This window comes from Rhododendron vialii, chromosome 4a (assembly GCF_030253575.1).
Source record: "Rhododendron vialii isolate Sample 1 chromosome 4a, ASM3025357v1".
Classification (NCBI taxonomy): Eukaryota; Viridiplantae; Streptophyta; class Magnoliopsida; order Ericales; family Ericaceae; genus Rhododendron; species Rhododendron vialii.
Window position 1 is genome coordinate 43,818,936 of NC_080560.1, and position 15,769 is coordinate 43,834,704.

The 15,769-nt window shown below is 38.2% G+C and overlaps 2 protein-coding genes across 4 annotated transcripts; one reads left to right on the forward strand and one right to left on the reverse strand.

The window, feature by feature from the left end:
* Nucleotides 1–541: 541 nt before the first annotated feature.
* On the forward strand, nucleotides 542–1,300 carry LOC131324079 (uncharacterized). The gene is made up of 2 exons (XM_058355902.1): nucleotides 542–760; nucleotides 815–1,300. The coding sequence occupies exons 1-2, from the start codon at nucleotides 542–544 to the stop codon at nucleotides 1,298–1,300; spliced, it is 705 nt and encodes a 234-aa protein (XP_058211885.1).
* A 1,185-nt stretch (nucleotides 1,301–2,485) lies between these two features.
* LOC131322324 (probable inactive DNA (cytosine-5)-methyltransferase DRM3) lies at nucleotides 2,486–12,348 on the reverse strand. 3 transcript variants are annotated; one of them, XM_058353616.1, is made up of 11 exons: nucleotides 12,157–12,348; nucleotides 10,186–10,457; nucleotides 9,292–9,388; nucleotides 9,111–9,157; nucleotides 8,912–9,007; nucleotides 8,285–8,395; nucleotides 8,014–8,113; nucleotides 6,909–7,015; nucleotides 6,119–6,221; nucleotides 4,588–4,667; nucleotides 2,486–4,084 (listed from the first exon to the last, which is right to left on the reverse strand). In XM_058353616.1, the coding sequence occupies exons 2-11, from the start codon at nucleotides 10,270–10,272 to the stop codon at nucleotides 2,672–2,674; spliced, it is 2,241 nt and encodes a 746-aa protein (XP_058209599.1). In that variant the 5' UTR covers nucleotides 10,273–10,457; nucleotides 12,157–12,348; the 3' UTR covers nucleotides 2,486–2,671. The 3 variants fall into 3 exon arrangements, with proteins under 3 accessions (XP_058209599.1, XP_058209597.1, XP_058209596.1); XM_058353614.1 differs by having other exon boundaries at nucleotides 12,132–12,348; XM_058353613.1 differs by having other exon boundaries at nucleotides 12,109–12,348.
* Between the last annotated feature and the right edge of the window lie 3,421 nt (nucleotides 12,349–15,769).

Genomic DNA, 15,769 nt, shown 5'->3' on the forward strand with positions numbered 1-15,769 from the left:
TGTTGGAAATGCCTAGAATTCGTTTGCTCCACTCGTTTGTCCCACGTTGGTTAATTAATTATGTTATTTATGTTTTTACACCCTATTATTATATAATAGGGGACTTGATGGACGTTTAGGAATTATCTTTTGGGTGATCTCTCTCTCATATTGTGGTTTTTTTTAGAGTTACGGATCATAGCCCGCTACGTATATGTTGTGTCTCTCGTGATTTCTTGTTTAGTTTTCTTTTTGCGTTCGCATTCATAATATTTCGTTCTTCACGCCCCGGCTCTCTCCGGAGTCGGTAGGTACATTTATGTCTCATCACCGACGTGACGTTCTTATGGTCTAATGTGTTTGAATTTTGAAGCAGTCGCTCCCTTTCGATTTATTCTAGTACGGAGTATTCTACAGTACATTGTTCTGTTTGGCGTAGTAGTACGTTTCCAAACCTCCACCTTCTTCTTCTTCTTTATTTACTAGTACTATTTACTTGGGCAGTTTGTTGGTCTGTTTCTTCAGTTTTTAACGTACGTGTATCTAATCCAAGTGTTACGACATGGAGGGTAGGTATTCTTATCGTTGCTGGCAGGATAGCGGAATTATCCCCGACAATCTTCGCGAGGGATACCGTGGCTTTGTCATCGATATGAGGCTTCGTCATATACTACTTGAAAGAGCTATTAACGTCGATGATCCACCGGTGCTGGGTTCGCATGGGGAATTGATTGAGTATTGCACGGATCACTATCCCACGGTTGACTACCTGGATGCGACGGTCCTTGTTTCTCTTAGTCGTTGTACGATACGAATGTGAATATATACCAGCTAGCATCAAGAAAGAGATATCTACTCAGGTATCGAGTTTGGGCAAGTCAATGTGGAACGACGCCGCAATGAAGTCCTCGAGAAGGTGATGCCAATAGCTGTGGAAGTTGTGGTTAGGAATTTGCAAGAACCCAATGAGAGTGAGCAAGAGGCGATTGCCCGGACTTTTTCGGAGTGTGCAAATGACATCATGAAAGAATTTTACCCGGGCGCCTATGCAAGCGACGATGTTTCCCTGGAAGCTTTTGAGCACTCGACTGCAAGTAAATCGAACATCAAAGCCTTGGAGTATGTGAGGCTTGAGGATTTGCCTTCGGCGCCCAAATCTTGTTTGATTTGTGCAGGCAAGTTTTCTGCAGGTACGGTGGTTGGTCGCATGCCGTGCTCTCATGTTTATCACGCCAACTGTATCATTGGCCGACTTGCGATATACGATTACAAATTCTGTCTTGATTGTCCCCATCCAAGCCATTTTATGGTCAAAGAATAGTCAAGTAGCAACTTTAGACATGCCATTAGAATAGTCAAGTTGCAAAGGTGCTGAATTTGAGTTGTGACTTTTGAGTACTTCTTATGATCCCCTAAGAATACTTTCTAAGAGTGTGTGCTTATAATATACGCTGTGTGGAGTATGGTATCTTGTATTTAGTATATCACTTTAGACTCGTATGAATTGTTATAATTTGAGATTTGCGTTCAGCTGACTGGTTGGTAGATTAGCATGTCAAGCTAAGAGTTGATTGTTACATTCATGTAGCTTTGTGTTATTCCCTGGTAACAAGAATGTTTTGTACTCTCTCTCTCTCTCTCTGAAAGGTGAGTTGTGTCCGATTGTTTTCCAACACCGTAAATTTATATCCTAATTATGTTCAAGGGTTACGCTTATGCGAGATTTTTTGACTCAGTCGTTGAATAGTAGCTTGAAACTTAGCAAGCAATTATAGTGAATTTATATAGGGATGAGTTGCTCACAGAGAACTCCTTTTGTCTGCTTTCCCATTCAAATGCTACTTATTTTGACTCATGGTGGCTACACGTTGCATGAATTGGTTTGATTTGCGATTAACTGTCACTGAAAGTAGGAGTGTAGCTTGATTTGTATTTCTTTGTTTTGGGTCCACGACAAGAATTCCTGGTGTAGCGTTAGTACGGACGCATCATCTATGTTTGGTGGTTTATTCATCTCTAGTTGTATGGCGTCTGAGTAGTTATTGACCAGAAGCTGTTGAATCGCCAAAAAAAAAAAGGGGAGCTTTGCTCCACGCGATTACTCACTCGTCACCGCCTCTTCCCTCCACCAGAGCAGAACCACTTCCCCATCACCCAATTCCACCCGTCAAATTTTGTCGGGCTGCGTTCATGGACTTCACAAGATACATCATGGACTTCACAAGATACATCGTTACACTTCCGGATTATTTTTCCTCAATCCTGAATGAACCTTGAATGCTAAAAGTGTCATTCATGACATACATCGCTATTGCAATCCAAAAGGAGTTGTCAACTGATGATTGGTGCGGTGCATTTCTCCCAAAACAAGCAAGAAACCACAACTGTTGTGTATCAAGGGTCCAAGAAGAAAAACACCAAAACAAACAGGCAAGCAATTGTGGCTGATTGTGGTAAAAAGTTGTGGAGGTAGCATTATTGATCCACCACATGTAGAGAGTTGCACTTGTACCAAATGGTTAGTCTTGTGAATGGCAAGACACTACAGACAAGATTAGTCAAATTCTCAACGAGCTCGATAACCAGAGTATTGTTTGCAATCAGTGTCTAAATAGACCAAGTACATAGAAAAGAAAATTATCAACAAATTGACCAAAACAGGTGTCCTAAAGCAAGCACAAAGGGGAACAAGTCACCGGCTTCTCTCCATCGTATTCCTGATGCGTTGCAAAATACGAACAAACTCATAAAACAACGAGAAGTCAAAATCTCCAAGGCTGTCGCTATTCGTAGCCGTTGTAGGAACTTTTGACGAGTGAGTGTAGGAGTTCTGACAAATTACAAAGTCAAAACCACCGAACTTTGCAATTAGGTCCTCGAGCTTGTTACTAGCTAGTTTTTGAATGCTCTCAATCTGAACCAATTCTCCAGTTTGACCAGTAATCTGCCACCACTTCTTGAGTACTTTCCGCTTCGTCTCACAAGGCTCCACTGAAACTACACCCTTTAAGTGAATGCCCAGACGGTGCAGAGAAATTTCAGCACCGCCAATTCCACTGTAAACTGAAAATACAGTAATCCCTCCCTGAAACAAAGATTTTAAAACGGACAGATGGTAACCCAATGTGTCTGTTTGAAAGCAGTTTTTGAGAGATTGAAGTCTTTCCCTTAGACTCGACTCAAAAGGACGAGTGTGATGCAACGGGTATCCCAGTATTCGCTCCAGATGTTCTGGCTCCATGGGGCCCAGTTTATTATGGCCAACCCAAACAAGGTTGGCTGTCCGGCACTGATAGAGGATGTCTCTCTGCTGCTCCACTGAAAGTAACCCTCTGGAATTAGTTAATACCTTTCCAAGCCTATCGCACAAAGGTGAAACCCCAGAGATTTCCGAACTGATGCAGCCCAATTGCTTCCTTGTGTCCCATGATGGCCACCATCTCTTTGTATGCGGTATTGCTTCTTGTATAGTCATTGGAGGCTTCGGAAGAATGTGAAACCTATTCTCAGAAGGAAGATTGTGTACATAGCCTTCCTTCCTACTCAAGGCCGAAAATAACTGGCTGTTCGCAAATTCTGGCTCCATCGCATATAGAAACTGTGTTATCTTCATCCAAGAGTCTTGAGACAAATTCATAACATTTCCATAGAAGAAATATGGATGCTTAGATACCATTTGATCAACACTTCTCGATGACATTGTCCGGGAAAGTTTAGCAGACATTTCAAATTCTTCCATTCGTCCTGTTTTACGGCCACGCTCTCTTTGGGGTACAGGCATGCGAAAGCTGCTGGAATTAGACGCCACTTTTCTTGCTTCTAACAAAATTGGTCCAAGAGAACTGCTCAAATCTTCATCATACTCTTGTTTTGGCCTCTTCAAATTGCATAACTCATCAATATATTCCTCTTTTGGCCTTTTTCCTTTGTACTTCCCCAAGTCAATGTCCAAATCATCAGAAACAGCTCCTCCACTAGATTCCTCAGTCTTTACTTTCATTGGATCAAAAGAACAGCTTCCTAGATCATCTCTCACCCCTCTAGCCCATGACCTATAATTGGGTCGAGTACTTGAATAATTCCTGCTGAAAGAGCTGAAAGGTTGCTGCAAGAAACCAAAAAGTATTCGTGTCAGTAAACCAGCCAATAGAAGTAACAAGAGCATGTATGTCCACATTACCACATTCAGCAAGAGAGAACCAAAAAGCAATAAAATTGCCAATAGTAATTGCATTACACAAGACTAAAGCATACTCAGATACAAAGCTAACAAGAAAATTTGGAAGCAAAACAAAATTGAGCTCTCATTTCAATTTGTGGTCTCAGATCTTGCAAGCATTTTCTCATCAAAAAATAAAATAAAATTCCAAAGCTGCTTTTGGCTAAAAGGAGATTCATTAGAACTGTCAAAACGAAAGCATTAACATCGCTAGAGTTGCAAGATCTTGTCCGGTAACTTAAATCACAGAGAGCATGCTTATCAATACTTCTGAGAACACTTATTGAATGGTCATTAGAAAGACAGCGAAAGTTTAGCAGTATGTTTATACTAAGCAAATGAGAATGTCAGTAAAACAAACTTAAATGATAATACAAGAGGATAAGAACCTTGTAACTGGCATTGCAAGGACCAGCAATTTCATCACCACAAATTGAGCCGGCAAGTTCGGTAATTGGAACTTCCGAACCTGAAAGACATAACAGAAGAGTTGGCAGCAAACTGTTTATGCATGCCTGACCAAGAACATGGATGACATGACTATTAAGTACAAATTAGCAAAATTCTTAGGAAACCAACAGTTAGTCACATTCTTAAAAGAGATGGTACCATCAAAAAAGAGAGACAATTTATGTTGGGAACAAGAATGTGATTACATAATTTCATAATATAAATGAGCTACAAAAGGACATCTAAGGAAGGACGTAGGTTCTTAGAAGGCAAATTAAACAGACATCACCTCTATCTACAGGCAGTACATGAGAAGCGCAAACTAAACATAGTTAATGAAACATTCAAGCATGATGGCTTGGTTTGATGCCCATTGCTTCAAGTTTTAGCCTTATGGGTCAAGTTTTATATCAGAAGTTTCTCTATCAGTCTAATTTGGTTATAAAAAGGAGTTTTTGGAGTGAAAAAATCTTCATTTTCATATTGAAATCCAATCCTATCAAGTTAGAAATACTTGAAGTCCCAATGGAACCAAGTCCTCTCATAAAATGGTCCTCCCGCAGCTCCATTTCAATAACCGGAGCCAGTGATTTGTAGGTCTCGATGAGAATGTGTTATACTGGCCTAGGGTCCATTTCATCTTTTATTGCATTATCATGTAGCTCTCAGCTTTAATACTTCCTTCATGTTCTCTGTCTAGGGGAGAATGGACTTCATTGCAAGGTTTCTCTTCTAATATAAAGACAGCCAACAAAGATTTTATAGGAAGCTTGTGATGTAAAGACAGTTGTCATAAGTATCGCTGTTCAAAAAAAAAGTTGTCGTAAGTATCAGGAGCAGAATGACAATGTTTTCCAGAGAGGAGTGCATCTCAATGGTAAAACTTGGAAAATAACCTTTCTCCTGGAAAGAGATGTTGATATTTGGAGTGAAAAGAGTCATGACATAAAAAGCGACCTAAAAAGTGGTAAAAGAACTTCAGCACTGCATATGGTTTCAACATTGTTAATGCAGAACATCGTGTACCAGATTGATTTCAAACGTCTTTTAGTACTTGTTATTTATGTGACCAGTAAGTTATAATAAATCATAGGGGAATATATTCAGCTGAGAGCATCAGAGATTCAGAACACTAAGACCTAAGCAACTGGAATTGATGTAATATGCAAGAAACCAATAGGAGCCAATTCAGCATGAACTAAGGACAACCAAAAGAGAAAATAGAAAGGCACAAAACAGAAAGAGTATCAGTAGCTAAAAATGGTCAGTTGTCCTTGAAGGAAAAAAAAAAATTGGAGAAAAGTATATGATAAAAAGAATCGGAAGAACAAAGACAAGATGTAAAGGTAAAAAATTTAAGAAGCTGAAGAAAAGAAAATTTGAACAATATAAGTTGCTGTAAAAAAAATAGCACCCAAAGGGCTAATGAAAAGTGATGTATATTGAAATACTGATTTCTTGATAACTCACCATACTTCTCAATTGCTGCAGAAATTTGATTTTCGGAGAATCCCATTTCAAGCAAACGTAGTGTCTTGTCCATAGTCCCAAACAAGGATTCAGTAGAAGCTTCCTGTGGATTTTCTATTTTAGTGTAACCATAGGCCATAGGGTAATTGACAACAGACTAATTAAATGATCTATGACAAGATGGAAATGCATGAATGCATAGTTACATAATCCGGTTGCTAAAGTAAACACTTAGCATCATGCAGCTAAAAACCATACCCAACCACATCGCCCCAGAGGTAGGATCAGGCTATAATACTCTAAGCATCCACTACTTCAATAAACAATACTTAGCATCATGCAGCTAAAACATACCCAACCACATTGCTCTAGAGGTAGGATCAGGCTATATTAGTCTAAGCATCCACTACCTCAATAAATAACAAAGTAAACAGATGTGGCAACCGTTGCTTAGTCTAAACAGATCAGGCTATACATGTCCCTACATTCATACCATTGCTTAGCCTATATAGTACGAGAATAATATGTGTTCCAAGTTTTCCAAATTTTTATATTTTCTCTACCCAACATGGACATAAATTGTACCATTTGCAGCGCTCTCAATTATGAGATGGTAACAACACGTTAGCCAAATAAAACCATTGCTTCAGACTGCAGTAAACCACAAGCATAAGCCAGTACTTCACCATTCTAAAGTATGGAGCTTGAAACTATTGTTGCTTAACCAAAAGTGTAATGTATGCATATGTGCAATTCAAGAGAATATAACAATGAAACAATCATCAAAGACCTCGATTGTTCCTTCGTTTCCATGGTGTGTGTTATCATGTCCTTGGCTTTCAGCAATCTGAGTAGCAAAGATAAAGTCTACTAGTTCACTGATAGGAGCATCTCCACCTGTACACCACATGAGAATGAACAAAGTCAATCTCACAACTCCACACTTGTTATGTTATGGAAATAGAATCTCACATTTCTTGGGAGTGGAATGGGTGATTATTTAATTATATTTGGGACCTCTCCACTCATTGCCAATTGGTTTTGAGATGGACATAAAGTTTCTACATGGTATCAAAGCGGGGCCCATTCCACCCCACATTTTAAAAATTCACTATCCACACCCCACGATGACAGACCAGCAAAAAGGCTGCACGATGATAGGATCCAAAAGTGGCCACACGTGACAGATCTCAAACGCGGTTGCACGTGAGGGGGATGTTAAGGAAATAAAATCCCACATTGCTTGGGAGTGGAATGGGTGATCACTTAATAACATTTGGGATCTCTCCACTCATTGCCAATTGGTTTTGAGATGGATATAAAGTTTCTACATGTTACAACAGTAAGTACAAAGGTGCAGGAAAAAGTTTTATTAACCCTAATGGTCTTCCGCGTAACAAAAACATGGAGACAGTGTACCCCAGCCCCAGACAACAAATGATCAACAGGTTAGGTCACAGGAAATAACACTTATATTGACAGACATAAATCGTAGGTTTCTTTTTGTGGAGGAATATGCATAGAAATATGAGCACATGTTCAAATATGAACCCCTGTTGTGCAATTATATAACCACCGAAAATCTACACATGAAGTTCATAAGGCTACAAAACAATTGTATGGAAAGCAAGTATCATTCACACACTCGTGAAAGTTTACTGAAAGCAAGACAGTTACAATAAGATTCACATGTGACATAAAGCATCATAAGTTAATCTGGTCAAATGGAAGAGCAAAAATATGCAGATCAATATGGTAAGGAGAATCCTGGTCGACTCTATGTGAAATTTCGTTTGGTCGAGGGTTCCCAAACAAATCATAAGGTAAGCCCATGCTGATGCATAACCATAGGCAGGCAAAAAGAAAGAATTCCTCCAGCAGAAATATTTGCATACCAAGTTTGTTCATTGCAAAATCGACTTTGTCGATTGAAAAATTCATCATTAGCAATGATGCTCTTCTGTCATCATTACCTCCATCAAGAATGTCAGGCTCCTGCATTGGTTTGGGGATTAGGCCAAATCACAGATAACTTAAGCAATTCAGAAACTTAACAAAAACACTCAAAGAGTGATTATATCTACTCCCATTTCCATAAAAGACAAATACTCAATAAATTCAAAGCAAAAGAGCATAACAATAGCACAAACGTCATTCCTAATGCACCTCTTTTGGACATATAACCCCTGCAATGTTGGGGGAACAGCTTGTGTCCTTATCATCACCAAACAAGCTGTCCAGAGAATCTGATGATTCTGAATATGGTTTCCGAAGAACCTGTTTCATATGAGAGCAGTCATTTATCATATCCTTCCAAATACTTCGCATCAGACAAAGAGCAATATAATTGAAAACTTAAAATACAATCTTTTGATAATTTTCCTTACTTTGGCCACAGAGAGGAATTATAACTATAAGGAGAATATCCTTGCGAGTTCTGGTTTAGCTTGTACTGAATGTATTTTGGTTGAAAATTCATACTGCTCACTTCCACAAAATTTGACATAAAAGACGTGGATAACTAAGCATTCTAGCTGTCGCGGAGTCTCTATATTTGTGAATTAAGATCATATGGTTGAGAAACAATAAAAAGATTGCCATTAATCAACAAAATAAGATTCTTATTGGGAGTGAATAGAAAGGAACAGGATTGGGGGACAATAAGTCCATCGTAAAGAAAGAAAATCTTATATGATGTATAGAAATTGGTCTGAAAAAACACCACATCTTCCCATGCAAAGATAGAAACCAAAGAAGATAATAGCGTTCCACAACCGAGATGGCAGCAAATACCACTTGCGGATGACTTTCTGCGGTGATATCATCCTTGTTGTCACTAAATAAGCCATCCAGAGAATCAGAAGATTCAGATTGTGGATTCTGACGAGCCTGTTTCATCCCATGTGTCATTACAGATATATTTCAAATATTCTATGCCGACTGAAGAAAATTAAGTTTAGGTGTTTATTGCACACAAGAAAGGGTCACTTACAGAATATGCAAAAAGGGTCTCCAGTATTAAGTCAACATCGTCTTCACCTAGAGTGAAAAGGAAAAAAAACATTCTTTATGATCAAGACCATCAAAGACAGTGGTACACTTTCTTGGTTAAGGATTAAATGGATTGGAGGTAAACAATGTTAAAAAGTGCTTTTGTGCGCAACATAAATTACCCTTTTCTTCAATAACTTTGTTAACAAGAGATTGTGTGAATCCCATTGCTATGAAAGACGATCTTAAATTGCTCCCCGATGAGCTTGCAACATTCTCCTAGAATAAATTTTAACAACAAAGAAGAAGAGACATAAGAATACTGAATTATCAGGAGTAAAAGTTACCATCCATTTTCTAACTTCTGCCAAAAAAAATAAATGATCACAAGTGTCTAATGACACAAAAATTACGGCAAATGTGGCAGAAAAAGCAATTACAGTCCAGAGGAATGACAAATTTATTTCACGTGAGAGCCTTGCTATATAGATTAGATATAAAAACTGTGAAGGCTCCCCTTACTCGACCTGTCCATAGTTTTGTCAGGATGCCTAGTGAAACCAAGTAGCTCCTGAGAAAACAGGCAATATCATGCTTTGAGATAACAGCCTCTAAATAGTTGTTGCCCAATAAAATAGCTTCCATGGGAAAGGTTTCTTTCTGTAGAAGATGGAGAAGAAAAGTTTCTAAAGAGGCAAAAACCTTATAGATATTTTTTGCCTCCATGGTAATCATCTTTAGCATTTTCTCTTCTATCCAGCATCTTTTGTTCAAAGTTCTAAGCGGTACAAAATGAGTGACACAACGATTGCTATTCATACTTTTCAATGTGTTTTGCCAATGTTGTTTGTGTCTTAAAGCTTTTCAAATGATGATGTTCCTTGAGCACCACTAATACTTCATGGAAGTGACCACAGAACTGTAGCAGTGACCCTATAATTCCTAACCCGCAATGATAAATATAGTGTGAAATTTAATAGAGTTGATACAACAAGAATGCATAAAAGTTAAATTAAAAATTGGACGGATCCAAATTAAGATGGCACTAATAAATTATCTCCAAGAAGAAGGCGTACCCCAATAGGCCTTGAGTGCATGTTCTCCAACGGCAATTCTAAATCCGGAACCTCAATCTTTGGCATGGTTCTCTCAAAATTTGGCATGGTGACTAGGCTAACTATGAAGTCCTAATGAATTGTGTTTGTCTGGAAAATATGGTATCCCAAACCACAAAACCAAAATAAGAGATGGAGTGTGTTATTGCTGACGTTCTGACAATTTTCGAATCAAGATGGTGCATCCAATCACTGATCATCAAATCTAATGCAGTGAAAACTGCATTAAGTCTCTGCAAAAGAAACAATCATAATCAGCATAACGATGCATGAGACTACACTGAATGTATACGATGCCTGATGCACAATGGCTGGTTGGAAACAAATTTACTAATACAAGTGCAGCCCTCCCCGGGTAAGGGAAAGGAATAAAATGATGAGGTTGAAAATTTTTAGGTTGCATCAAACCAGTGGACAATTCTTTTCCATACAAACTCTGAGTAAAAGATGCAACTCTGAGTCAAGACTTGGGGTTCTGAACGCATGAAGAAAGCTACAATTTTATATTATGATAAAGCGTCTTAATCTGTGGCAATGAGTGGAAAACCGAAAACCACCATAGAAGATGGATGCAATCCTACCACTGGTAACAAAAAATTTAACGAATCCACCTTCTACTCACAATACTCCAGCCTTTGTTTAAAATACTGAGTGCGTACTGTTTGGAATAATTTCACATAACAAAAAATTGGGGAAATAAAATAAATGTGTTTGGATTGAGCCTTCATCAACCAATCCAGGCCCCATGATTTGGTGGGGTTCTTTCTAGAATTTGCACGATAAATCTGCTGATTTGCAGTCCTTGACATTTAATCCTGATCCCGAGAAGAGAAAGTGGCTAATAGGGAAAGTGACAGGACCACAAAAGGTTTCCCTTTTCTCTATGGCTGGCTATGAACGATTCCTTATAACTAGTACGTCCCAATGGATCCAAACTTACCAACTGATGCTAATTGTAGCAGGTGTGGGCATGATTGCAAGACTCCTTGACCTGTCCCTCGTGAATGGAAAGCTCTAAGCCCATTGATTCCTAGTTCTAATTTCTACTGCGATGGCACTGAGAATTGCCTTTGGAGGCAGTGGTCTTTGCGATGAGTCCAGCAGATTGATATAAGGCTACACCTTGCTCAACGGTTGCTGCAATGCACTGGCTACGGAAAATTGAAAATTTTTTGGCAGGGTCTAAAGCTTACAGGGGACTAAAAGTGATTTCATAGTGTCACATTGTTTGGTGGGTCTGAAGGTCTTAATCAGATGCGTGATGCTTTGAAGCCCCAACGGGATGCTATTAAACAATGTGAAAACTTGGTGCCTTAGAACTGGACTTGCCAAGTTATCCAATGATTCGAAACTGAATGGGACAAAAACTCTTTTTTCTGATTGGATTTCCACCCATTTTGATCATCTCCCCACAGGTTTAACCGTATTTACCTCTCCACCCCCGTCGCTGTGCTCACTAACAATCATGCAACCATCTCAGGGGTCTCAAAAACTTAAAGAGCATGTTTTTTTCACATCTTGGGCATAAACTTCGAAAAAGTCACTGATCAAAGTAAGGGCAATATTGTCTTTTTCCTCGCTGGTTAGAATGAAGATGATGACATTGTCTCAATTCACAGCCCATGTGTGCATGTGTGTGTAGGAAACTAATAAGGGCAGGGAAGCGCAATTATACCAATTTCGAGCAAATGTAATTCACAAACGGAAGAAATTAGCTGAGCATCGGATAAATTCTTTGAAACCATATCAAATTGAACATTCAAGTAACTAAATCTCCATACAAGAATGTATCATATGAGCTCATGCATCTACAGGTAGAGGTAGAAGGCGAGAGAAGAAATTTCTTGAGCAAACAACAAAATTCACCCAAAAACAAATGTTTACCTTGAGAGAGAGAGTGGTGTAACTGATCGGAGAATTGAGGCCGGTGACCTCAGCAAGCGGAGCTAACAGAAGTCGAATCTGATTAGAGCGGCGCGTGAGATACACTTTTCACCGGCGGTGGCTAAATTCGATTTTCAGAGAAAGCTGAGAAAGGGGACAAGAAGATTACAGGAGTCTCACAGTACGGCGGATTCCACTTCTACTTGCCTTGTGATGCTGCCTTGTCACGTGTTTCGGTACTCACGAATACGTGAGGGAAAATTATTTGGTGTTTTTAGACACCGTCAAATGGTGTGCCACGAAAATGTATAGTGCAGGCGTTGCGGTGCCCACAGAAATATCAGAAAAGCTACGTGCACAGCAGCTGTGCACAGATCCTATTTCCTCCCGGCTCGGGGCCTAAATTCTGAAGTGATTTTGAGTGTTTTGTTAACGCCTCTAACGATATCAAACGAAGTTCATTTTTTACAGAGACCTTAAACGACATATTTAGAATAACATGAGCAGCTCCGATCATCTTTGTGCGACCCGAGCTGGGAGAAAATGGAATCTGTGCACAGCTGCTGTGTACAAGCTGTTGTGCACGTAGCACAGCTCATACTGAATTGGAGCTTAGACCTTAGTGTTGGGAAAACTTATGACCTTGGCCGCTTTTTTACCGCACTTACACTAATATGTGGTGGAAAAAACGAAGTCTGAAGCACTTGTTTGTTTTGGGTCTCAAAATTTCAGCGCAAAGTTACTTATAAATTTTCTCTATTTATCTCTCTCAATTAATTATCCTCAAAAACTTCTCTCAAAACACAAACCGAATAACATTGAACTTGGTTCCAATTTTGCATCCTACAATATGGTTTGATTTTGGGTTATCGGTGGCAAATTCGCATTAGAAATCGGGAGAATGTCATTCACATAAGATTTTAACTAGTAAATCTGATATCAATAGTAAAAGAAGTTGCATTTGTGGAACACAAACTGAATCGTATAAAAGATGCTTACAGCTGAAAGTGTGTAATTTTTTTTTATTTCTACAAGTGGTTTGTTTGCATAGTTCATGATGTTGGATCAACTTATCTTTTATTTGCTTGCTTTGCAAATCTACGCGATGAACGATTATGATTTTTGTCATGGATCGCACTTAAGCTCACTGATTCAAAACTGAAGCAAGCTGAAGTGGAATTCACGTATGAAACAACTCAACGGAATTGTCAAATATTGAGGTCACATTTGACATATTTCTCCTCGTTCCAAATTTTCATGTGAAAAAGTAAATGCCAAAATTTTTATTCTTGATTATTTATTGGATGAGACCTACAAATATTGTTCAAACCTTAATAAGAGATAGGAGTAAAACAAAACATAAAAGTTAAAGGTAACAACAAACTACTCCATTAAAGTAATACTACTATAAATTTGAGCAATTAATTAGAGTGTGTGTTTACAAAGATGTTAATTTCTGTTTGAGATTCTTAAAAAAAATAAAACATGGCAAATTATGACACACAAGTTTATTTAAAAAATTGAAACTAAAACCATATTATTGGGCCCTGAGCTTTTAGTGCTCCTCGTAATTTGTTGTCGGCCTTTTAACCGGGAAAATTGAATTACACACTTTTTTTTTGACATCTACACTCTTTTTTTTGGATTTTAGTATTGAAAGTGTATGCAATTTTTTTGCTAGAAGACAAAAAAAATGAGTGTTGATATAAAAAAAGGAAGGAATATTCTAAAATCAGTCCAATGGGCTGACAATAGTGAGTGTGTGAATGTGTATTAAAAGGTATAAAAAAATATACAAAAATACATATTTTTTTTATTTTCTAGTGTGCTTATTGGACTGATAATAGCAAGACCGAAAAAAAAAAGCGTAGAATTCAATTTCCTTAACCGGTACTGGACTTGTTTTTAACCCCACTTCTTTATTACCGCTTGGAAAATTGTGGTTCTTGTTACAGTACTTCTTCCCCACGTTCAAGTTACTGTACTACCACCCAGATGGTGGGTCCCAACCCAACTAAGAACCTTTATAGGATCAAAAAAAAAACCAAAAAAACCTAGAACCTTTACCAATGGAGTTCTAATCTAGTCGGCGACTCCTGGCTCTCCCATAATCCTGGCTCTTCCTTATGGGAGAGACCAGGGTTTCGAGTCTCGCTATGGGTAGTTTGTGAGTTTATGGCTATGAATAGTCTCTGAACTCCTTATGGACTAACTCACTAACTTCTCCCTCTAATCCCGTTGATGTATACAATATTAGAAAAAAAAAACAACAACAAAAAAAAAAACCTAGAACCTTTGGCCAACAAAAAACTAAACCCTAGAACCTACCGCCTATTGTGATTGGTTTCTTACGCTCCCACTTAAAAGGGAGAAATTATTCGTTGCCCCAAGGGCAACACATCATATTTGACAGTTGGTGCCTTTCACCAATCAAGAAATGTCCTACTGACTTTGTGTTAGATTTTTGCCACATAAGCAATCCCTCCTTGACCCCTTCCTTGACAGAGAAAAGAGGTCACGCAAATGCAACAGGCGTTAGTCTATCTATCTCTTGTCTTTTCAATTTTAATTTCTACATTTTCTCTCTCATGCTTTATTTTTTTCTCTCATTTTTTTTGGAGAGTTTATTCACGGCTTCGTTCAATCTCACTTATTTATTTGCACAATTAATGACTAAAATGTGTTTTCAAATTTGACCAATTTTTTAATCTGGACCGTCCCAAACACTTTTTTCAATTTTGACTAATTTTTAATCTGGATTGTCCCAAACACTTTTGAACGCGCATGATTTAGCATCATAAATCTTCTTTATGGGACTCCTTTAAAGAAGTTTTCCTCTTTTTTTCCTCCACGTTTTGCCGTTTTCCCTTCAATTACTCCTATATCTCTCCATGAGCTCAAAAGACAACTTTATTTTGTAGACATGAGAGACAGATGTTTAATTCAAAAAAATTGTAACATGATGAATAAAAATATGAAAAATAAAAAATACCAAAATTTTCAGAGAATGGGTATATCATCACAAGCCAAAAAAAATAGGAATGATAAAACAGTCAAAAAAATTGGGAAAAAGAATTTTCAGAGGAGAACAAAACAAAGTTGTCTTTTGAGCTCATGGAGAGATATAGGAGTAATTGAAGGCAAAACGGCAAAACATGGAGAAAAAAAGAGGAAAACTTCTTTAAAGGAGTCCCGTAAAGAAGATTTACAATGCTAAATCATGCGCGTTCAAAAGTGTTTGGGACGATCCACATTAAAAATTAGTCAAAATTGAAAAAAGTGTTCGGGACGGTCCAGATTAAAAAATTGGTCAAATTTGAAAACACATTTTAGTCATTAATTGCGCAAATGAATAAGTAAGATTGAGCAAAGTCGTGAATAAACTCTCGAAAAAAAAATGAGAGAAAAAAGTAAAGCCAAGAGATAGATAGACTAACGCCTGTTGCATTTCCGTGACCTCTTTTCTCCGTCAAGGGAGGGGTCAAAGAGGGATTGCTTATGTGGCAAAAATCTGACACAAAGTCAGGAGGACAAATCTTGATTGGTGAAAGGCACCAACTGTCAAATATGAATAATTTCTCCTTAAAAGGAGAGATCCTGAGTTTGAATTATCTACAACGATTCGTAGAAGATGTGCTCGACTTCCGTTGTAATTACTAAC